Source organism: Accipiter gentilis, chromosome 5, assembly GCF_929443795.1.
Source record: "Accipiter gentilis chromosome 5, bAccGen1.1, whole genome shotgun sequence".
NCBI classification, from domain to species: Eukaryota; Metazoa; Chordata; class Aves; order Accipitriformes; family Accipitridae; genus Astur; species Astur gentilis.
The window spans coordinates 35,945,809-35,970,851 of record NC_064884.1 but is presented as its reverse complement, the minus strand read 5'-3'; the positions used below and the strand labels follow the sequence as shown (position 1 = coordinate 35,970,851).

Genomic DNA, 25,043 nt, shown 5'->3' with positions numbered 1-25,043 from the left:
AACGAGATAAAAATATTTTTCATGAAAGTATGGCACTTAGTGTTCTGGAAAACTACAATAAATAATTTCCCTGTGTCCCTCTCCCTGCTTTCTTCTCAGCCCTAATTTAGCAACTGGTGTTCAGTTAATCAGGCCTCAATACATTGCTACTGCATTTAAGAGAGCATTGTTACCTAAGAATTTGCTTTGCTTTACATTTAATCAAAAGTGATAGCAATTTAATGGAATTGTGCTTTATAGTAAACGTGAAGAATCCTCGAAGCCTAGTGGACTCCCAGTGTGTGTACATCTGAAGTTAGGATCCTCTAATTACACAGACTACTTCAATGGCTTTTTCAATGTTCTTCCAAGCTGTGCAGTGTCCTTATGGTATTCTTGTTGATTTGGGTTTTTTAAATATATAGTACCAAAACGCTGTCGACTTCTCAGAGAGAACAGTTTTTCACTATAATGTTACTAAATGGGAACTGTTTCTTGGCTAATTGTCTGCAGTGTTTGCTACAATATGCACATGAACAAGTGTTGTGAATGCTATGCTTGGGCAGCTGTATTCACACCTTTTTTCTTTTTTTATTTATTTTGTCACCTATTGTTAGTGGACCTATTGGACCTGAACACAACAAGTGAAGTTTTCAAACAGCACAAGTTGAGTCAAAATGACCAGCTGATCGGTGTCCAGGATGTGATCAGCTGTCTCACTACCATCTACAGTGGACTTGAAGAGAAACACAAAGATATGGTGAATGTTCCTCTCTGTGTAGACATGTGTCTTAACTGGCTACTCAATGTATATGATAGGTAAGTAACAGGTCTTTATTCACAGTGTGTACTCCAGGAATTTAAGGTGGTATTAATGAAGTATAAACCAGGGAGACAGAATTGGTAATTTTTGCATGTGACTCCTCAAGAATGCTAGACTTACAGGACAGTTGTATATATTTTCTGAGTTACTTTCTTGAGGAAGTGTCCATGGTAATAGAAAAATGATAAAGCCTTATGAAGTTAAGAAGGTTTTTAATAAAAAGTTATATCTTTTGATATTTTAGACTTAGTAATGAAAGTGCAGTTGCTTGCAATGAGATGTTTCTTATGCTGTCCTGCTCAGATACACTGAACTAATGTTAGAGTGCTTTTATACTACTTCCAAAAAAACATTGAAAGGATTTCAAGGAATGTGTGTATGAGTAGAGAACTGGCTAATGCTGCTTTAGCTGTGTACCTACTGTAAATGTTCCAGATTGCCCGGATTGTTTGCCATTCATATCAGATCCAATTTCTGCCACAGGTGGGGAGAGTTTTGTTATTTATCTCACACTTAGTTACTCGTATGCCATAATCCTGGCTGAGCTCCCTGTCCTGAATTCTCTGTCGAGTGGTGGTTGTTCTGATCTCGGTGCTGAAGCCTGTCTGATTCGGGAGGGTCAGCAGTGTCCTGGTCCCAGCTCACTTCCAGCCGGTGCAGCTCCTGCAGCTCCTGCCTTGTATCAGTTCTGTGTGCTGGTGCTACATGATCCACCTGCCCTGGTCCTGGCAGAAAAGCTGTATTTCCCCAGTGGATTGTGAGTTTGCCTCAAGAATGTCTCGGGATGCTTACAGTAAGAATTTGTGGGTTTAAGTGCACATCCGCTATTACCAGAGAGAGCACTGAGTCTCAGAGGACAAGAAAAAGACCAAGCCAGCAGCCTCTGGTGGTTTGGGCCAGTCCTTTCGGAGCCCCCAGACACTTCTTTCTTCTGCTGAATGTTGAACTCTGACCTCTCTGCCCTGCCCTGCACTACGGCAGCCTGCATGTCTGTCCTACAATCAGTATGGTTTTATTTAGTTGTGCTTCTGAGTCATGAGTTTGTTGTTCATTTTTCTTAGCGATGTTCACTATTTCCATCCCTCTTCTGTAGTAAAAACTGGGACAAGACTTGGTTTCCATCATCTCCTCCATTCCCTGTAATGTATCTCCTTACATTGCTTGCACAAAGGCATTTCAGGACTCTTCTGGAGCTGGCTAAAGACACAGTAGTGCAATACATGGGGTGGTTGCTTCAGGGTATCTAACTGAATATATGCTTTACTTCAGAGTTATACACGGAATTACAAATGAGAATTTCTAAGCTGCCTCTGAAGTTGGTTACCAAATTTCTTTCCTTTCTCCCCATTTGAAGATTGAAAGAGCAAAAGAATTTCTTGAATAATTACAGAACTCTTATACCTGGTTTTGCAAAAGAGAGCTGTTACTTGTTGATGTATGCATTATCTTCACCATGTTCAGTTGCTTAATAAATGCCAAATTCTAACAGTTCATAGCTTTTTGCCCCCTCACCCCCCCCCCCCCCCCCCCCCCCCCCAGGATTACACACCAATAGTCCTATACTTTGTGGATATTTTATTGTATTTTATTTTATTTTTATTTTAAATATTGTGGTAGGGGAGAGGGAAGGACAGAACAGAGTAAATACAACCATTTATCATTTATGTGCTGACTGCCTATTATGCTTTGGCATTCAAATATTGCTGTTTAATATTGTGACATTTCTGTTAGCTGGGCTCCTCATCATTACTGCTGGAAAATTGGAGAGCCCATCAAATAATGACTGGAGCTTCTTCCTGCAATTATTTTTATGTTGCAGAGCTCTGTATTGTGGATGAATAAACATATCACTTGCAAATAGAGCAGTAGATCAAGTGCATTGCATGTATTAAATGTTATTGGTTATTTAGAATAAGAGACTTAATAATGTCAGAGAATTTTTTTGTAATTACTAGTTGTTTGGGCTATTTTCAGATTGATCACAAATCCATTATATTTTCTGCAGCTTACCTTTGCTTTCTAACATCAATTAAAAGTCAGTTATTTAATCTGTTAATATTTAAATGCACGTAGTAAGCAACAAACCTTTCTTTCAATAACATTTTCTGTTGCTCCCATTTCCCCTTGATTATTACGTTGAAAGCTTTGGTGTAGATAATTCTTCAAGCTGATGAAAGACTTTAATCTTTAGTCAAACTTTGAAAAATAGACGATAAAGGTTTTCTGAGATAAAACTACCTTTTACAGTGTGTTTCCTTGCTCCCCTTTCAAATCGACTCCAGGAAGAAAAAAATGCTGAAAGAACAGGCACCAATTTTAAGCTCGTTTTTGGTTTTCAAATTGGCCTTTAGGAAAGAGCTAATTTGTGTCTTGGCATTTCCATTGTTTATTTCATTGCTGATATACATATACAATGCTTCAAATCATTAAACTGCCTACAAAAAGCATCTGTTAGTCACATACTATTAACCTGAGATTTAATTACCGATTCACAGATTGATGGCAAACTGAGTAGTTCTTCAGACTTACCTACAGATGTCTTTGGCCCTTAAAAAGAACCAATTTATCATTAGAAAAAGGTCTGTTGTGTTCTGGTATTTTCTGACACATCAGAAATGATTCATTCTTCAAGCTGAGTAGAGGAGAGAAACATTAAATTTTCTCAGTGACTTTTACTTCTTCAAGGACTCAAAGGTTATTCCAGGCAGCAACATCTGCCCTGTAAACCTTTTCCAAACTTAAAGTTCCTTGTTTTGGTTAGTCCAGAGGGTTGGGGTTTTTTTAAATAAAATTACAATGAGAGCTGTGAAGGAAATTGTTTGCTCTATGAAATCATTTGGCCAGGCCTGTGTTTAAATCATCCAAAAGCAATAGCCAGTGGTTATTGTTCTGGACTATATACTGTCAAGTTTGCTAAAAACTCCAAATGTCATTTATTTGAAATGGACTGGTAGCTTTTAGTACTAATGGAATAGCTTAACATCCCTTGAAATGAGTTGTTTCATATATTTTAAAGTCTGTCATACATCATATAGAATACATGTACTAATTATGGGCAATGACTCATTATTTCAATCAGAATTACCCATAAAGAAACTTTTACCTGTGCTGTTTTTAATGTCTTGCAATGTTTATCTGACTTCTTGTATTTCAACTTTCTTGGTTTTTTTGATGTTAGGATACTTTTGATAATGCCTTCTTTTAAATTGGATTTCTTTGGTGCATTAGCCTAGGAAGGGTATCTATGGGACTTAGGCTAGCATTTTCCATATGATCAAAGCTGTCTTTCATAATATTCTCTATGGCCCAGTCTTCCCCTGAAGAATTACAACTTTGTTATTTATTGTTGCACTCATACATCTGGCAAATTCTACCACCATGCTGAGTTAATATCCCAGGCCTTACCAGCCTGTTAGAGCAAAATCTGAACTTCTGAGTAAGGAGAAGGATGAGAGACCTGCTCAGCCAGCCTTAACTTTATGCCCTGGTTTTGATGGTAGCTGATGGAAATTTTCTGCACGCAGTCCAATGGCATTCCCTGTGTTGATGATAGCTGTCTTGATTCATAGAGGACGCTGCAGGAGCAGCTTAGCAGGCTGTGATAGTAGTAAGAAGTGCTCTAGGAAGGACATGGCCCTTTGTAGGGCAGGAAAATGAGCTCCTTTGTCTGAGTCCTCTGGGGTGGGTTGATCAAGGGGAGGCATCTGTGGGGACCTTCAGAGATATAACAGGCTGCCTTCTGTCGCTGGGTTATGTAGATAACTGATAGCTGCGGTTGTTGGTAAGTCCTTAGTCACAGTGTCAATGTTGACTAGGCTTGAGAGCTCTTTGACAACTCTGAACTGAAGCGGACTCATCTTTCTTCTCCAATTTCCTTGCTAGTGCCTGATGGTTTTTATGCTATTGCCCCCACCCCAGGGGACAGAGGGTTCCTCTGGCCTTGATATTGCTTATCGTGTTTTCTGTTGATCTGTCAGTCATCCTTATTGTGTATTCCTGTTTGCAATCTCTTATACTTAATCTTGTCCTCTGTCTGGCAGCTTTTTGTTATCTGGCTAACTCCTGTGTGCAGCTGTGCCCATCACTGTTTGCTCCTTTGGCATTCGCATTGTTCACTTAGGTAAAATGCTTATATGTTATGTCTGGCTATGACATCACAATGCTACAGAATACTTGCATACCATTGTTGATAAACGATAGTTTTGTATGCTTATATTCAACATTCTAATATTAATTATGTCCTGATTAGTACATTTATAATTTACAGGTGGCACAAGCCTCTGTTTCGACTATGGTGTAGACTGTGTTTGCCTGTCAAAGAAGTTTTGGGCCCTAACTCTGTGTTAGGATGTTACTTAAAGAAAGGAATAAAGTTTGCATGTGACAGTTGCATGATTATGGAAAGTTTTTGCTAAACTCATTTTCCTGGAAAGACATACCTTCAGATCATTTTAACTTTGCCTTAATGTCTGTCGTTGAATTTCTTAGGTGTTTGAGCAGAAACGGAAATGTTAGGTTTAGGATTTAGCACACTATGTTTTATAGCTGAGATGTTCCTGTGGCTGAGTAGTGCTAAACTGTTTTATACGATTCCCAAGTGTTCCACACAGCTTGTGCCTGATGTAGTGAGGTTGGGATTGTAGTTGTTTTGTTTGTTTGGAGTTCAGTTGTCATAGGATTAGCCAGGGAAGTGACGAGGCATAGCTCGTGTTTATTGCTCCTGTTATCTGTGTTTTACCTGTTTCACTGCCCCCCCCCCCCCCGGCCTCTTCCACATCCTGTAGTTCCAGTATCTCCTGTAGTAAGATACAGGATAAAAGTGTTCTTCCTTTCTCTTCTGATACTACAGCCGTTTCCAGCTTACCCTTTCCCCCCCCTCATTTGCGTGTGTTATTGTACAGTAGTGACAAACACCAGTTTTTATATAATGTAGCCATTTGGTATTTTCTGCAGGTGTGTTGGATCTCTGAAACAGCTGAATGGTTGTTCTCTGCTGGGATGGAGAGTCCAAACTGTGGGACAAAGTTGTATGCGCTCTGATCCCAACCCAACCCCGCTACCTGGGCAGTGTGGTACCCTCCATGCCGTTGGTCAAATGACCTAGTTAGCTGATTCCCCACTAAACTAGTCCTCTCTGTAGTATATGCTTTCAGTGCACTCTTCTACCATGCCTGGAAATGATGTGTACCTTTTTTTTAACACCTATTTTGGCAGGTTTAAAAGTTGAATTACTTTCAGGTTCTGTGCTACCTCCTGACTGGATCATACCTGAGGTGTATAGGCCAGAGCCTGCCTGGTGCATATGTAGAGACAACAGAATCACCTACAAAACCAAGGATTTCTTTATTTTTCTCCTTCCCTTCATCTCTCTTTCCTCTCCCCTTTCCCACTAAAACAACAGAATTCCAGTTCATTTGGGGAAGAAGGAGGTCAGCATCACACTATAAGGGTGATGAATCCTTAGACTTTGTGTAGCCTGGGGAAAGAAGGCTCAGATACATCCAGAGGGACAAATGGACTTTAGTAAACAAGAAAGGCACTTCTGACAAGCAGCTATAATGGTTTTGCCATTTTTCACTTGAAGCTAGGTCAGAGGTCAATAATGTGCCATTTTTATACTGCCTTTCACTGTTGTATTGATGGAGAATGGACAACTTTGCTCTAAACCAGTGAATAGAGGTATAATGGTTCAGACTTCCCTTCAGGATCGGAGCAAAAAAAATCTGAGCTGCTTAAAGTGGTCTTATCAATTGATTTTGTAATGACAAGCATGCTTGTATTGCTGTAGTGAATCTGAATAGTGTGCTGGCACTTAATTCTAAATACTTGATCCATAAATTTGGGATGAATTCAAGCATATAAAAAGTTTCCTGAACCTTCCCACTGCAAGGCCTTGCTTTTCAGATGTTTGTACACACAGCACAATTAGGTGGCTGTGCTGCCATTCAGAGACAGCTTGACAGGCTGGAGAAAGGGGACAACAGGAATCTCATGAAGTTCGATGAAGGGAAATACCAAGTCCTCTCCCTAAAGAGGAATAACCCCATACACCAGTACAGGCTGGGGGGTGACTGGCTGGAAAGCAGCTTTGTAGAAAAGGCCCTGGGAGTCCTGGTGGACACCAAGTTGAACATGAGCCATCAACATGCACTTGTGGCAAAGTAGGCCAACAGTCTCCCAGGCTGCAATTAGGAAGAGCTTTCCCAGCAGGTCAAGGGAGGTAATCTTGCCCCTCTACTCAGCACTGGTGAGACACATCTGGAGTGCTGGGTCCAGTTCTGGGCTCCCCAGGACAAGAGACAAATGGACAAACTGGAGTGATTCCAGTGAAGTACTGTGAAGATGATTAAGGACTTGGAGTATCTCATGTATCGGGAGACGCTGAGAGAGCTGGGACTTTTCAACCTGGAGAAGAGAAGTTTCAGGGGGATCTTATCAATGTGCATAAATACCTGATGGGAGCAGTAGAGATGGAGCCAGGCTCTTCTCAGTGCTGCCCAGTGATAGAACAAGAGGCAGTATGCACAAACTGAAACACAGGAAATTCTGCTTAAATGTATATGAAAAAGATTTTTTTAATGTGAGAGTGATCAGACAGTGGCACAGGTTGCCCACAGAAGCTGTGCAGTTTCCATCCTTGAAGGTATTCAAAACCCAACTGGATATGATCCAGGAAAACCTGCTCTCCCTGACTTAACAGGGGCATTTGTCTAGATGATCTCCAGAGGTCCCTCCCAACCTCAGTGGTTTTGTGACTCTAAGCTGGGCAAACTTAAACCGTTGAATTGGAAGTCTCAATGCTACAAAGTCTATAGGTTTGCCAGTGGGGGTGGGGGAGGTGTGGGGGCTGGGTTTGGTGTGGGTTTTTTTACTGTATATATAATTTCAGTGCTAATATTTAGCTGTTTCCAAGAAAAAGGCTAGGAGGAAATATGTTGTTCTTTAGGAAAATGTAATGTTGCAGGCTTTGTAATTATTTTTCTAGTTTATTGAGAAAATGCTTTTTGTGCAAAGGAAGTTCTTCACAGTCCCTGTAGCAATCTGCTGAAATCTGGAGAAGTTTGAAGCCTCCACATATGTGCCCTGACCTTTTAACTGCAGAGTTTTTCTGAGTTTGTGCCTTTAATAAAAAAATGCTGTAGTCAGTCCTGAGTTATATCAAACCCAAATGAATGGTCAGCTTTGTTTTTCCATTGAACACAAAGTTAGAACACAGACAACCCTACACAGGAAGGAATGGGGAAAGAACTTTATCAAGGTTGCAAAATGAGCCATTTACACATTAAGGTATGCCAGAATGATGTAGTGTCTGTGATTGAAAGAGGTAATTTGAAGCTAAGCTTGAATGTATAAAATAGGTGGCACTTTTATAACATTCTGGAAAATTGAGTCCTGATTTTCAAACTAGGCAGTAAAAGTAATGGGTGTTTTTGATTAATTTGGCAATAATTTCTCTGTACCTCTGTTCCAGCTTGTGGAATGGAGAAGATAATGCCGTCTAGCCTCACTAGATTAGGTGATGGTTGTGAAGACAAATGCATTAATATTTGTAAGGTGCTTAACTAATTTACTGAGAGCCCAGAAGTAAATTAATAATTTTGTATTCAGCACAACACTTGTGAAGTAAATCAGACAGTAGACCATATGTTGAATGGATAGGACAGAAAGATATCTAATAACCACTCCAGAAGTAATTAAAGGATATATCACTTCTGCATGACAGAAGGAACCAAAGTAATGTTTGGGGTGATATTAATTTTAGTATTACCTTACTTGCTGGTGAAGGACCCAGCTAACCTTAAATGCAGGAGGTTGTGTGTAATATATACAGTTTAACCACTATTCTCATGATTTTTTTTTACCATGTCTCATCTGAAGACAAATTGTGTCATGTTTTTTGGTCTTTGAAAGAAGAAATCATCAGATCTTCTAAGAGTATGTTTCTGCACTGATGTTTTGAACTCTGAAATCATCCTTTTCCATGTACCCAGGGTTTATTGCTTCAGTATCTTTTTGAACAGTGTTTGTCTTGCAGGTTTAAAATCACTTGCTTTGGAACCTACTTATTCATTCTCAAGTTGCTTAAGGTTTAATGTGTAGGTTTTTTGGGTTTGGGCTTTTTTTTTTTTTTTTTTTTTGTAAGCCTGAAGTCACATTGCTTAAGAAGAACGACAACTCCATATGATTTAATTACTGCATGTGGTTGGCTGTTTATGTCCTGGTACACATGTATATCAGAGCATTTTAAATATAAAAGGAAAAAATTAAGTGAAAAAAAAAAGAATTAATTACTGTGGTATGAAAGCTTGGTTTTATTTTGCAGTCTTTGTTTCACACTGAGTAATAGGCTTTCCTGCTGTGTGCTCGTGTATTTTTCCTGTGTATATCACATTATTAAATCATGTTGAGAGCTTTACAGAGCTAAATGTCTGCCCTTTTGGACTAATACGAACTATTTTGACATGTAAACCACTTAGAAGGCGAGCTGAGCTTTTGTAAGGGAAACATTCTTAATGTGATTTGTAGTGTTAATTTATTTTGAGATTTCAAGTGTATTTGAAGTAGAACTCACCAATGTCTTTGCATTTTTTAATAGACTTGAGTTGGAATGAAATAAAATTAAATTGTTTTAAATTGTCTTATCTTTATCATTTCAGTGGCCGAACTGGAAAAATTCGAGTGCAGTCTATGAAAATTGGCTTGATGTCTCTTTCTAAGGGTCTTCTGGAAGAGAAGTACAGATGTAAGGAAGAATATATTTTATAAAATGCTTACTTTATATAATTAAGTCATGTATAATAACAACATATGTTGTAGCAAAATTTGTAGTAAAACATTTCTCATGCCTGTAGCAAGACAGGTTTTTTGTGAGTAAGTAAAATAGAATTGTTGTTTTCATTATCATCAGTGACAATGGAAAAAGTAGGATTTACATCCTGACTTGAAAGTATTGATGTCAAATATGCATCATCATATGCAAAATATTGCACTCCCCAAAAGCAAGGGAGAATGTAGCTGTGTGGAAGCTAGAGAAGTATTCTATTTGACTGATTCTGTTCTCTTTTGTGTGTGTGTGTTTTGTTTAGGGAAAAACCGAGTAAGTCAGTCTTGATTGGAACAGATTGAGATGTTTGATAAAGCAAGGAAATGCATCAAAATCCAGCAATTTTATTTTGTGGTCTATGAGAATGACGGTCTGAACTCTGAAAATAGTTTTCCAGTATATGTGCTTTCTGCCAGAATCATACAATGAAAGTTTAAATTATGTTGATTTAAGTAATTTCACAAGCTTGAGAAATACTAAGTAGTATAAAAATACTTCACAAAAATAATTGCAGGAGCAGAAGAGAATTGAGTAACTTTGTGGCAAAACTCCCTGACAAATACAGAACAAGAGATTAAGCACTATATAAGAGCATCATAGGTAGTGGACAGTTATATATCATGCACATCATCTTAAAATTGCTATTCTTTGCAGTAGTTCCTTGACACTTTTGGAAACAAATGTAAAATGTGTAGAAACTGTGTGTGCCATATACCATTGGAGCTCTTCAACAATTTCTGCTTTCCTTAGAAGCATTTGTAGGTAATCTTGTAATCTTGGTTATTAACATGAGCAAAAGTACAGCTATCTTGTGCATTAGGGCGTATTTTGGCACCTGAAGCGCATACTAAGACTTTGGGGTTTTTAGTTTCCTTATGTCACTTGACATATCTGTGAATTAGTCCATAACTAAAAGAGCTTGGCAGACATACCTTTGTTCAGTAATGACAATTCAAGGGTGACCTGCCATTTGGTGTGAAACAAAAAGCTTTCAAAAAGTATAGGACTTAGTTAGGCTGTGGATAACAGAATGACAACACTACCAAAAGATGGTTTAAAAAAACCCCAGGCCTGGGGGGGTTTAAACTCACATTAAATTGCTAGCAGTAATGAATTTGTGTACTTACAGTTAGGGAATACAGGCACTGAAGCAGAACAAGGAAATGACTAGGTCGGATTCATTTTTATATTGTTGCTTTGTGTCTAGTAGTAAAATAGAAATGGCAGCTGATGGTGGCTGCAGATTTGCATAATCGATGTTAACAGGGTGGGCTTTTTCCTGAAGATTGCTGTCCTAAAAAATTAGTGCAGAAAAAGTCTCAAGAGACTATTATACAAAGTGATCATAACTTCAACCTGAAATACATCTGAAATAGTGGCTCAGCTTCTCAAAGCAGAGAATTAATAGTCAGATAACGTATCCTTTTTTTTATTGTCGTAACTCCTGTTTTTATCAGTGAGCCAGGCTTTGATACCTTTATTGTCAGCTTTATTGTCCTTGCAAACCGTAAAATTGTCACAAAACAAAATTCTTCAGTCTGAAAGAAGTTGTGCCAAAGAAAGAAGGAAGTAACAGTGTCAGGTACTGGTTGTTGGTCTGCGGTGGCTTTGCAGTCAGTGTTTTGGGGTCCTTTGGCACCAGCTGTGTCACAGACTGATCTTTGGCACGAGCTCTCTTGCTTCTTTTGATTTTGTCACACCCTACTAATCATCTACTGTTGAGAGAAATTTTGTCGTATCTATTGAGCTTTCAGATCCTCAAGTGAAAGCTATCACGAAAATGCTAAGTATTTTCAAGAAATTCAGTCACTTGGAAGGAAAAGCACTACCCCCAAACAAGGGTGCTTAATACGAATTACCTGCTTTCTGATTTTTTCCTTTCTCAGACCAGCTCCTGACATTTGCTTCTCCTTTTGGCTATATTTCTTCTAAACATTTCTGAGGTGTCGTCAATCCCAGGCTCCTCTGACCGTGGCAGTTGTCGTACAGTTGCAGTTGGAGCCCTTAGCAGAGCACAGATCATGCCCTAAATGTTGTAGTCATAGAGAGGCATACTCTTCTCGGAGTAGTTGGTAGTAAAATAGGAAGTTTCTTGATTTAAAAACTTTTGGATGAACCCTTCAACCTTTTGTAAAATTCTTAACCAGACTGTCTGCTCGTGTGTTTTCTACCTCAGCCTTCCCAGACACCAGCCTTTCAGGGATTAACTTGAAGAAACGTAATTTCTGGGTGGCTGAGACATTGGGTTTATGAAATAATATGGTAAACTGACAGGGGACAATAATTTCAGTTTACCAGTACAATTCAAGGCTTTGTTCTTTTTTTCTTTCTTTAATGTGAAGCCTTTGGGGGGGAGGGAGAGGGTTTTTGTTTGGGGGTGGGTGTTTTTTGTAACAGCTCCCTTTAGTCATGTTCATTTCCAGTAAAAATAATAATTTTGTTAACTGTACGTTCATTTCCAGTGTAGGTAGGATGTTTTGCCAGAGAAATTACTGTGACTTTTTTTTAATTAGGCTTCTTTTTAAGATGCTAGACTTCAGGGTTGAGATGAGAATGGATCTTTAATTTAAAAAAGTCCCAATTACTTTAGAAGAAACATTGAGGCCTCAATTAAAGAATGCCTATTCTTGAAAATGTTTAAAGACATGCTTAACTTCAAGCACATGCCTGGGTGCGCCTGTGAATAAAAATGGACCTGCAAATGTAATTGGGTTGCTGTGAGCTGGTTACATCTATGCTTGTAGGGCAAATAGTCCAGGGCTGCTTTTCTCTTGGTGAGGCCAATGACCTGGGCTGGCTGTATCCATGTTGTGCTCTCTTCTCTCCCCAGAACAGGGGGGCCACAGGTGAGCTACCTATTGGAAATGATCCCAGACCCTGCCTAACTCTCACATCATTCACAGCTATTTTGGGGGTGAGAGTTAGTTGACTTTCATCAAAATCGTGACAGATAGATACACTTTTAGCTGCTTAATGATACAAACAGCAGCATTCCAGTGCTTGGGCTTAGACCCTGGTGCCTCTGCTCAGTTCATGGGTTTAGAAGTAGCCTTAAAAAATGGAAAAGGAAAAAAAAAAAAAAAAGGATGCCCATGACAAAAGGTAGTACTAGTTTAGTTCCGAAATACTCAGAGCACAATAAACAAAACACTGTTTGTTTTTACTACCTGTTGTTCATACATTATTACAGGACTTCTGAATACTGTGGGAAAAATGAAATATTTTTAACCACTCTATTTTAGTGTCCTAAATGTTCTAGGAAGGTAGATTTTAATCATACCAGCAAGTGTTTGCAACAGTGAAAAATGTAATTTGCATGTGTGATTATTCACAGCACGTTTTATGCCTAGTCATGCCATCAGGAGACAAACAACATCTCAGTATGGATTTCCTGAGGGACAATAGGAATTTTATCTCCCTTTTCTTCAGTTTTAGAGGTGGAGAGAAGTCATAGCACTGTGTAATAACTGGGAGTACATTTGTGAGCATTTTGCTTTTACCTGGGCTCATTTTTAATAGAGAAAGCCCAGACTGGCAGCAGAAAGAGCAAACATCACGGAGTTTTATTTAGTGTGTAGATTTGTAGATTTTGGGTCATATCATTTAATGCATAAAAACTGTAGGATTTGAAGTGAAAAAGAAGGGCTACTTGAAAAAAGCTCAGCTGTGAAGCAGTTCAATTTTCAAGTGATGTATGACATCCTTGGAATGTGATTTTTTTTTTTTTTTACTGTTATGTTTATGTCAATTTTCAAACCATTTGAAACTAACACTGTGATAGTTAAAAAAAAGGGAAGAAAAAAGAATGTGCATCCTGTTTATAAAAATGCAACAAAAAAATTGTGTTGTGGACATTTTACTACTAACTAGTTTACTACCATTTTGGTAGGATTTTAAAAAAATTTTCAACATTTCAACATTTTGAAGTATCCCCTTCTATACCAGCCAGTAAGTACATTTTTTCAGATTGTACAGCTAAGTTGCAGTTTTGAGTCTTTGCCAGGGAATAGTTCATGGATTACTTCAAGGAGGTAGGCCAGATAGCATGAACATTTTTGTTTTCCATAGCTTTAGTTTAGAAGCTTCTTCTGAAGGCATTAGAGGGTGTTGGGAAAAGATCCACAAACTCCCTTGCACTTGGACACTCACCGGTTATGGCCCAGCTGCCATTGTTAAGTCTTCTTGTTTTTTAAGGGGACTGTTTTGGAGGAGTTTGAGCTCTTCAAAGGTATTTGCTGACTTGGATCAACCCTAGCTAATCGATCTCCCTATTCCCTCTCCCGCCACATTGTTTTTCATCTATTTACTATCTCCCCAATCAACTGAAGTTTTAGGGCTTAGGAAGTTACTTCATCTTCTTCCCAGCTATAGCAGTTAATGAATTATTGTTCTTTTAGTGCCTGTTCCCACTGTAGACTGATGCAAACAGAAAGAATAAAATAGGCTTGCTTTTTTTTTTTTTTTTTTTTTATCCTCTCAGGTTTTTTAAACTGACTCTTAGAAACTGGAAAATTATCCCAACCACAGCCAGGATCTGGGATTGCCAAGATGAGCCTGTAGCCATGCAGTATTAGTTCTGTCACCTCTGTTGTCTGTGTTTGATTTTTTTTCTCAGCTCTGAGGGCTCAAGATGCTGTAGCATTTGTTTGACTAGGCAAGAAAGGGGCAAGAAAAATACAAGAAACTCTAAAAATTAATTCAGTCATCTGGATTTCTGTTTTGTGGAAATCCTTTCTTGTGCCTCAACCTCGTTTGGCAAGAAAAGAAGTACGACCAGACTGTCTGAAGCATGCTGACGAAGCTTGACAGTTGCTCCAAATGAAGGGCAAAACAATTTACACAGTGTAATAAAAGAGTTTCTCTTGAGTGTTTCTGAACAAAGCTTGTCTGTTTCTCAGTCAGAAATGCAGGCAGACTGAATTTTTAAATTTCATTTATTTCTAATCTATTAATGGTTGTTCTGGTGGGAAACATGAAAAGTAGGGGAATAGTATAAGTTGATTTCTGTTTGTTTGTTTTAAGATTACTTGGAGCTTTAATCCAACCTGGCCACCGAGTGCAAATGGAAATTGTAAAAGCCACCTGGAATGAACTCAAAGAATTCACTTCCATTTCTTCTGTAATTTGTACCAATCACAGAATTTAAAAAATATTTCTGAGATAAACCCAGCGTTTAAGATATTTTCAGGAGAGATTCATCTTGTGACTGAATACTAATGTACACAGCCATAAAGTTCATAAATCAAGGATTGTTGGCAGAAACATGTTAAAAATATTAGCTGAAAGTTTTAACAATTAAAAATGTCCAGTCAAAGAAATGTGTTAAGAAAGCACTTAAGAAATACTATCTGTACTGCAGACAGGCCTATTAATTCAGTGCTTTGCTGTGATTCTTAAGTAGGTACAAGCAATATCTTTCTTCCCAGTGTCTGTATCTGGAACAATTTTCTTGATTCCTTTCAGTGTCAATTTTTTCTGTTGTTACAGTCATCCCAGAACATCCACTTATACTGCAGGGCTTGACACCTACCTTAGGAAAAGGGAATCAGTAAAGAGAAAGTACATGGAAGCAGACATGCTTATTCAGGAAGCAAATGTGATTAATGTTAAGCTCAAGTTGTCCTGCTGGCTGCTGCTCTTGCTTTAAGCTATTTCACATGGACAGCTGTGACCTGTGGTAATTTCTAGTCTCAGTTCAGAGCAAACATGATTCTGTCCCCAACCAACCAAAGGATGGCATAGATTTTTGCATAAGGTGTGGATTTCTGAAATGTTGTTTCCTTCTTCATAGAATAGTTTGGGTTGGAAGGGACTTTTAAAGGTCATCTAGACCAACCCCCCTGCAATGAACAGGGACATCTTCAGTTAGATCAGGTTGCTCAGAGCCCCGTCCAGCCTGACCTTGAATGTTTCCAGGGATGGGGCATCTACCACCTCTCTGTACCTGTGCCAGTGTTTCACCACCCTCATTGTAAAAAACTTCTTCCTCACATGTAGTCTCAATCTACCCTCTTTTAGTTTAAATACATTACCCCTTGTCCTACCGCAACAGGCCCTGCTAGAAAGTTTGTCCCCATCTTTCTTATAAGCCCCCTGTAAGTACTGAAACGCTGCTATAAAGGACTCCCCAGAGCCTTCTTTCTCCAGGCTGAACAATCCCAAGTCTCTCAGCCTGTCTTCACAGGAGAGGTGTTCCATCCCTCCAGTTGTTTTTATGGCCTCTTCTGAACCTGCTCCAACAGGTCCGTGTCTTTCCTGTGCTGAGGGCCCCAGAGCTGAACACAGTACTGCAGGTGGGGTCTCACCAGAGCAGAGTAGAGGGGGAGGATCACCTCCCTCAACCTGCTGGTCGCGCTTCTTTTTCTGCAGCCCAGGATATGGTCAGCCTTCTGGGCTGCGAGTGCATGTTATCAGCTCATGTCCAGCTTTTCATCCATCAGTACGCCCAAGTCCTTCTTGGCAGGGCTGCTCTCAATCCCTTCATCCCCCAGCCTGTATTGATACTGGGGCTTGTGCTGACCCATGTGCAGGACCTTGCACTTGGCCTTGTTGAACCTCATGAGGTTCACATGGGCCCGCTTCTCGAGCTTGTCCAGGTCCCTCTGGATGGCATCCCATCCCTCAGGCATGTCAACCACACCACTCAGCTTGATGTCGTCGGCAAACTTGCTGAGGGTGCACTCAACCCCACTATGTCATTGATGAAGATATTAAAACAGTCCTACTCCCAATATGGACCCCTGAGGGACACCACTTGTCACTGATCTCCATATGGACATTGAGCTGTTGACCACTACCCTCTGGATGCGACCATCCAACCAATTCCGCATCCACCAAACAGTCCACCCATCAAATCCATATCTCCAATTTAAAGGGAAGGGTGTTGTGGGGGACTGTGTCAAAGGCCTTACAGAAGTCCACAAAGACGACATCCTAGCTCTTTTCTTGTCTGCTGATGTAGTCGCTCCATCACAGCAGGCCACTAGGTTGGTCAGGCAGGACTTTCTCTTGGTGAAGCTATGCTGGCTGTCTTGAATCACCTCCCTGTCCTCCATGTGCCTTAGCATAGCTTCTAGGAGGATCTGTTCTATGATCTTCCCAGGTATAGAGGTGAGGCTGACAGGTCGGTATCTCCTTTCTACCCTTTTTAAAAGTGGGTGCAGTCTTTCCCTTTCTCTAGTCACCAGGGCCTTTACCTGACTGCGACAACTTTTCAAATTTCATAGGGAGTGGATTGGCAACTACATCAGCCAATTCCCTCTGGACTCTGGGATGCATCTCTTCAGGTCCATAGATTTATGTATATTCAGGATCCTCAGGTGGTCACAAACCTGATCATCTCTTACAGTGGGAGGGACTTTGCTCTCCCAGTCCCTGTCTTGCAGTCCATCCACTCGAGAGGTGTGGGAAGAGAGATTGTCAGTGAAGACTGAGACAAAAAATTTGTAAAGTACCTCAGCCCTCTCCTGTCCACTGTTACCAATTTGTCAGTCTTGCTCATTGGGATAGGGGGATATGCTTTCTTTGACCTTCCTTTTCTGGCTGGCATACCTGTAAAAGCCCTTCTTAGTATTCTTTGCATCCCTTGCCAACTTCAGCTCCAGCTGTGCCTTGGCCTTCCTGACTCCATCCTTACCCCACCGGGCAGCGTCCCTATACTCTCCCCAGGATGCCTGGCCTGCTTTCACTGCCTGTGCATTTCCTTCTTGCCCTTTAGTTTGACCAGCAGGTCTTGACCTAGCCATGCTGGTCTCTTGCCTACCTTTCCTGATTTCTTACACCTGGGGATCAAGAGCTCTTGTGCTCTCTGGGAAGCATCCTTCCCTAGTGATAACAGAGAAAACTTAGTAAATATTAGGGGGACAACGTGGTAATGATGGATTAGAACAAAAAGCTGATCTGATTTTGTGATGTCTCTTGTTTTGTCACACAGCTGCTCTTACGTAAAACAGGAGCTGCCATGTACAGTTTTATTATGCGATGCCATAAGAAGCCATATAGTTTCATTCATTTGGCCTTACTTTTCTCATTTGTATGGTTACAGATCAAGAAAATGTAGTCAAAGTAATCAAGATTAGATGAGGGTCAATTATTGTAAATGGGACAGTGGCCATCTGTAACCATGACCGGATTACAAAAATTATAAAGCTCGAGCTGCAGGGTTAGTGAATAAAAGGGGGTGTACAGGGAAATGAAATGAGCCAGTGCCTCTTGTCGGTGTTGCAGATCTCTTCAAGGAGGTGGCAGGCCCTACAGAAATGTGTGACCAGAGGCAGCTGGGCCTCCTGCTTCACGATGCTATCCAGATCCCGCGGCAGCTTGGGGAAGTGGCAGCCTTTGGTGGCAGCAACATTGAACCCAGCGTGCGCAGCTGCTTCCAACAGGTAAGATAACAAAGACCTTCATGTGAAAAAGATGGTGTAAAAAGAAGAGAGGAATTTAAAAACATCCATTGAGTTTTTGAACAGAAATGAATATGCTTCTGCAACTAAATGTGGGAAGTTATTGTGAAAATGCAGCTGTAAAAGATGGTTTATGGTTTAGGAGAGGATCAAACAAATTACATTTAGCAAAAAGAATATATAAATCTTTGTGGGTTTGACAATATTGGCTGCTCTAAAAGCTGTTAAAAATTTTTGTAGCAGCCAATTATTCTGCTTTGCATCGTTCAAAGCAACCTGATATTGTGAGAAAAACATGCTTTTCCCTGCTGGAACAGTTCTCAACAGAACAGGAGAATGATGTTGATAGTAATTTTTGACCTTGTGCATCAGGAAATTATTTAGCATTATTTTACTGACAAAAGAGCTTGCAGTTGCACAAAACTTCAAGCATAGTCATTTATATATTGTGAGCCTTTATGCAGCAGATCAGAACATGGAATAAAGCTGTCTTACAGCCTGCTGTTCAGCTCCACACTACATGCAGGGGGTTAATGAGGCTGCAAGGAGCGTCTGTCTGTTTAAAGAAGATGAGAATTAAAAAGACAATGTTGTAATGGAACACAGCCTAACTCAGACTTTGTCAAGGATGCCTAAGGCTCTGACTGTTTGCTAGTGATAACTATACTGCTTGAGTGTATTATTTCTGTGAAAGTGGCTGCTTTGAGCGTTGTCAGAAATTGTATATGGATTAAAAATTCACTATGGCATATATAAAACTACTGACTTTAGTATTTCTGATTTTATTGAATTGAACATTAAATATTATAGTGAACTTTTAGTGCATTTTTCTTTTGCCATTCTTTCATAGACATTTCTACATCTTCATCCAGTGCTTTGACAAATTCACTTGTGCTAGCATTTTTCAGAATCATTAGATTCATTTCTGGACTCTGAGATGATTGGAATTGGAAGAGCGTTTGTCCAGATCATGAATAATTTGGTAGATAATTATGGAAGCTGGTTTGACCAATTAACCATGTAAAACTTCCCCTGAGGTTGTAACAGTGCTGCTTCAGACAATAAGGGATGGTGTTTGACATACCTATCACTGGCCTCGAGTAGTTCAAGCCATACTGAAATAAATTATTCATTTGTTAGTGGTGGACATTTTCTGTCACAGAGGAATGATCTTTATGTCCCTCAAGGATCTGCCCCATCTCCCTTGCTGTTCAATTATGGGTGAGGGCTACTGGCAAGGTAGCATTTAAATACTTGATGTGATACTATGATTGTACTGATGATGAGGTTGCATCCCTCATGTCACATGAATAGCTCAAGTTCAGTTCATGGTTGTTAAGAGAGCACAGAGAGAGTGTGCAGCTGTGTGGCAGTTATCTCAGCCTAGTGAAAACAAGTACTTTGCTGGTGGGAAAAGCACTTTATTCTCTTTTTTTCATGCTGCTCCCTGTTACTGGCAAAAATTGACTTGGACTATGAATAGATTAAGAAGCCTAGTGTTGCTTCTCGTCATGTGTTACCATTTAAGGATAACTTTCAGTTTAAGTTATGTTCTGTCACTTCCAGTGAGCTCAGCAAGATGACCTCTGTTCTTATTGCTGACAAGGTTGATTAATATAATACCTTTGCAGCTAGGCTCCTCTGGTGGTTACAACTTAAAGAGAATGGGAGAAACGTGTTTGTTTCTTAAAACAATTATGCTAATACTTTAGCTCTGCTGTATTCTTGCAGTGATAGCCCATAAGTGGCAGATTATTTCTCTCTCATTATTTATTTATTTACCTGTTTATTTGTGTGTTTGTTTAATGTGCTAACTTGAAAGAATACCATGGGCGCAGGATACAATAAAAAAAATTGTATGAGTCTCATGGCAATTAGTAGACACATGCAGGTACTACTGACTTTTAGTGGTCTGCCATCGATCTTAACTCAAAAGACAGCCATGTCTTTAGCATGTCTGAACTGCAGAATATGCTTCCCCTTCATGCTCCCTTAATTCTTTCTCAAGTCGTTTCAGTGCAAAGACGGCTTTACTATGGACTCCATCTTTGTTACCATCTGTCTACTATATCACAGCTATTTAGTCCTGTGTATTCTTACTAACTTGCTTTCTTTATTTGCATTTTAATCAAGGTTATTTCTTGTATCCTGTAATTGGTTGTACATTAACCGGGCATGGAAAGGATTGACTCAGGTTGTTGGGTTTTTTAATTGTATTCTGAGGGATAATATGCTTGTGTGTGTTGTGTGTGTTGGTTTGGTTTTTTTCTTATTTGGATGTGGGTTTTTTTTTCCTCTCTACAGAACCACAATAAGCCAGAAATAACTGTAAAGCAATTTATAGATTGGATGCGCTTAGAGCCACAGTCTATGGTATGGCTACCAGTTCTACACCGTGTGGCAGCTTCAGAAACGGCAAAACATCAGGCCAAGTGCAACATCTGTAAAGAATGTCCAATTGTTGGCTTTAGGTAAGAGGAGGGGAATTGGGTGCAAGGTTTCTCTGCAAATATCCATACTTTAAGTCTTCCAACAAGTACAATTCTTTCTCTTTGTTTTTCCACCGCTTTCCTGCTTGAAGATGGGATCTGCCACCCATGGTGAGGCCATGGTGTGGCCTGAGCCGGTGCATTTCTGGCTCCTGCAGTGCTGCTGTTAGACACCCAATGGCCCTGTGACTGACAGGTCTGCAGGGTGGGCTGTCATCAAGTGTTTTCGCACCAATGGATGCAATAGGTAGCATATGAAATATAAACGCACCCCCTGAGTTCTGTAAGCACAAGACCAAAAGGACCTGATCAGTAAGAAAAAATGTGGGCTGGCTGGCTGCTCTCCTGCGTAAGGCTTGGGAAACTAACTCATGTCAGGCAATATTAAACACCTTTCAACAGCAATCTTTCCCTGCTTAGCACAAACATTGATATGTTACTGTGATGAGTCTTGCGCAGTTCCTGTCTAAAGCATCAAACGTAACCTAACTTTTGTCTGTTTAAAGGAAGCTGTGATTCTAAGAGAAAAAAATTACACCAGGGATATTCTCCATGTTATCCTCCTAAACTGTGTGATTTTACTATGAATTAGCATCATGGAGCATCAAATAGTTGGTACCCTTAGTGAGTACTGTTACAACCAACATTGATTTGTGAATGGATTGCTCCAGTGTATAAAATCATACAAAAAAAAAAAATGTAGGGACTAGAGCTAAACATAACTGGCTTTTTCCTCTGCTGTGGTCATGAAGTCAAATGTATTATTTAGGAATGATACAAAGCAGTCTTTCTTGTAAGTGATTCTAAGACTTTTCTTTAGGTATCTAGGCAGATGAGTAATTTTTGGTCCCCATGCTTTCTGTTTCTCCTTCTTTCTGTTGTTTTAAAGGATAATAATATGAATCCTAAGGTCGGGTTCATCTCATCTAGCTTTAGGCATGCTGACTTTAGTCAGTCTTACAAGATCGAGCTAGCAACCCTCCTCTTTTACTATAAATATAGTTATGTGCATACTTCCAAAAGGAATTAATCTGATCAAACTTTGTTGCCTGTCTTAAGCGGAGATGAAATTCCTCTAAATATTCCTATTTTTCTTAATTAATGCTTGAGGGAGCATAGGGTGACAAAGCTTCAGCTCAGATATCTTTTAGATGCCTAAATTGGGGCTGATGTCTGTACTGAAATATTTTGTGTGGAGAAGGAGGTCGTAGAGATAGAAAAGAAGACAAAGGAATGGCTCATTCTAAATAATTTCTACAATGAGGTTAGAGGTCTGCAATAGCAAAAGCATCTAGCATCTTAGCAGAAGGTAGATGTGGCCATTCAATACACAGACTCTGAGTAAAGATTATAAACAGTTGCATCAGCATCCTTAAAAGTGAACCTTTACGTTTATAGACACGTATTCTCTTGCAAAACAAAACATAAAACTCAGCAGGGGAAAAATGTGGATTGGTACTGAAAACTGCTTTCAGGAAGCAATTTAATTTAAACTTTAACTATTCAGTAGCTATTCAGTTTGGTTCAGTTATCTCATTTTAGTTTCATACAAACAATATAACCTCTCCAGTCAGAACAACCATACTATAAAAAACAGTGGGCGGAATCTGGAATTGAATAGTTGCGTTAGTCAGCTTTAGTTAAAAACAAAAAGAATATCATGTTCCTGGTGGCTGCATTCAATACAAGGGATACTGTATAAGTTTGTTACCTTGTTTATACATATACATGCTCTTAAAAAAAAAGGTAAATAAATCAATGTAATTTTTAAGCTTAATTTTATATTATTTTTATAATTCATGACTTCTCAGGTTTTATTTTCTGAAACATGTTTAGAATTTCTGAGCATCAAAATGATGTACAAACATTTAAGCTAACTGGTAAATGTAAAAACATAAAAGTAAACCAGTCTGGTTTATAAATGTTTTTTCTGAGATACCATCTGAATAATAAAGAGAGGAAAAGAAGAACTAAAGCAATATATTTTTCAGTTTGAACTTTAAAATTATAAACTGTTCATCTATGAAGCTGAGGCCTGTAAGATTTTTTGCTTCAAAGCAACTTGGGCAACAGAAGCTTGACGCTGGCTCTCTATATGGCTATGGAAGGTGGGTATTTCTTTTAAATGCTCAGTGAGGTGACCTGTGTAGTGTAGGAAGGTTGTGAGTGGACTCTGTGGGTTTCCCGTGTCCTGTGGAGCTGCTGGAGTGGCAGCGGTGCCCCTGGGTCTGCAGCTGAGGAGCGTTGGCCGTGCCGTGTCCTGGTCGCACACACTGCTGCGCTTCAGGGTGCTTTCTGAGCTAATCCCAACAAACTCGTTATGTCCTTGTGTTGCTGCTGCTGAAAAGCAGATGACACCATTTCAGAGAGTAATTTGCCTTGTGAGGCTTAATGACAAGTAAATATTAGAACTAAACTTAGGAAGCTCTAATCGCTTTGTTTAATGTCGCCATAGGTACCGGAGCTTAAAACATTTCAACTATGACGTCTGTCAGAGCTGTTTCTTTTCTGGCCGTACAGCAAAGGGGCATAAATTGCATTACCCAATGGTGGAGTATTGTATACCTGTGAGTACCAATTTACTGACTGTCCTAAGGAACTGGGTTTGCATTATTTGAGGTCTAAATTTTTTCATAGTCTTCTGTTCACCTAGATATTCTGCCAAGATTTCTTTTTCATATGTTTAGTAGGGCCTGTCTTCCTGCCTTTCTCTTTTGAAGTCATCAGGGACTTTGCTAGTGCTGCTGATTTTGTCAGTGGTGTTTGGATTCTGTAGAAATGGGTAGAAGTATCCACCTCTGAGAGAACTTGAATTTCACTTTTGTTTCGTAAAAAGCTGGAATATTAAATATAACTTCTGTACTTGTATACTTGCACGTGCACACACACTCTCTCTCTCTATAAGGGTGAGAACTTGTCAGAGGAAAGGGACTCACTTTACTACTGCTATACCATAGTAAAGAATATTTAATATTCTAGTAATGCAGTTTAATATTTTTAAAGGTGCATGTTCTTTACTTTCATGTCCAAGATTTTCTTGCTTCGTGAAAACATGGTTGGAAGGATGTCGTGTTTCATTCTGCTGAGTAATTACTGTTTACTGGGATATTTAAAAATTGGCGTGTAGCTGAAAAAAAAAACAAAAAAAACCCCGCACCAGAATTGACAGTTTCCATCCAAAACTGGTGTGAGGTTTGCCTGCAATAGCTAACAAAAGTTAATTTTACAACACAGTATCACTTTTTTTTATTTGATAGTTGTTTACATTCTTAATATTTGTAACTCAGTTACAAATAAATTAATAGGATAATTGTTATGTAATTTAAATGACAGTGGTGAAAGGTCTGTATGCTCAGAAAAACAAAGGCAGACCAGAATGTAACTAGAGCTGATGAAACAGAGCTGATTTCCAATAATGTTACAAGGTTCTGTGGGTTCTTTTCTTAGCAAAGATTGAGTTGACTGTATTTTGCTCTAGTAGTTGGGCTTATTACCTCTGTTTTCCCCCTCTTTTTCATCCACTGTGTCTCCTGTAGCAGAATTCAAATTCTATTAAGTAGTGTTTTCATTTCATTATGATCAGAAGAAACCATGAGTTATGTTTGTTTATTTTCATTAATTCTATAACCTAATGTTAGGATTTGATTGATAAATTGGCATGCCAGGCTACATTCTGAAGAAAGTTTTTGTTGTTTTTCAGCCAGTTCTAATGTTTCTTATATTCTGCCACTGTTTTTCATGTTTTGCCTTCTCTATTCAGAGGTCATTTTCTGATTTTCGTTTATACTGTTTTTGGGGTATGACATAGGCCTGGTTTTGCCCATACTCACATGATTGTTCTAACCCTCAGGATCTGGAGGTCTACGGTGTTTCCATTATTAGACATCATTAAAAATACAGTGATACTGATTGTTTACTTGCGTCTTTAGCCATCGTAACCCAAACAATCTGAACATGTTTGAGATGTATTTTTCTTAAATTCACGTTTTTTTCTTTTTCCTTATAAAGTTCTCTCAAACCTCATCTTTAGTTTATACCATGGTCATGAAATAGAAATGTTCTTTGTTAATGCCTGTAGTATACAGAAAATTCAGAAATGGAGGTCTAAGGTGTGTCAAAATAGATAATGCTGCTGGTCCACAGAATAAGATACCCTTCCTGTTGCATTAGTCAAATACGGATTACATCTGGTATGAGGTGTTGTACTGTCCCTAGAACAGGATGGTATATTTCTGATGACTTCCAGGCTTTGTCTGAAACAGCAGATTTGATATCTGTGAGAAATTCTCAGTTCTTGTTAAACATGTTTATATAATGTAACTGTGAGCCATTTCATTTACAAGCAACGACTGTCATACAGAAAAATATATTCTAGAAATGGCAGGAATCCCCACTGTCCCTGGGACTAGAGACAGCTTGTATTATAATGAAGTTTTCTGTTACTGCTGCAAAAAGAATATAGTTTAAAAGCAATACTAAGTGCAAAATAAGGTAACCTAAGGCAAAAGCCCCATCTTTCCATGAAA

General features: G+C 39.2%; 1 protein-coding gene across 9 annotated transcripts in view; it reads left to right on the top strand.

Moving 5' to 3' along the window:
- UTRN (utrophin) overlaps positions 1–25,043 on the top strand; it is a 389,337-nt gene that overhangs the window by 329,250 nt on the left and 35,044 nt on the right. For all 9 annotated transcript variants that reach the window (XM_049799497.1, XM_049799498.1, XM_049799496.1 and 6 more), the window contains 5 exons: positions 597–798; positions 9,460–9,545; positions 17,853–18,010; positions 20,333–20,499; positions 22,973–23,084. In XM_049799497.1, coding sequence (XP_049655454.1) covers positions 597–798; positions 9,460–9,545; positions 17,853–18,010; positions 20,333–20,499; positions 22,973–23,084 — 725 coding nt within the window. The remainder of the gene's footprint in view (positions 1–596; positions 799–9,459; positions 9,546–17,852; positions 18,011–20,332; positions 20,500–22,972; positions 23,085–25,043) is intronic.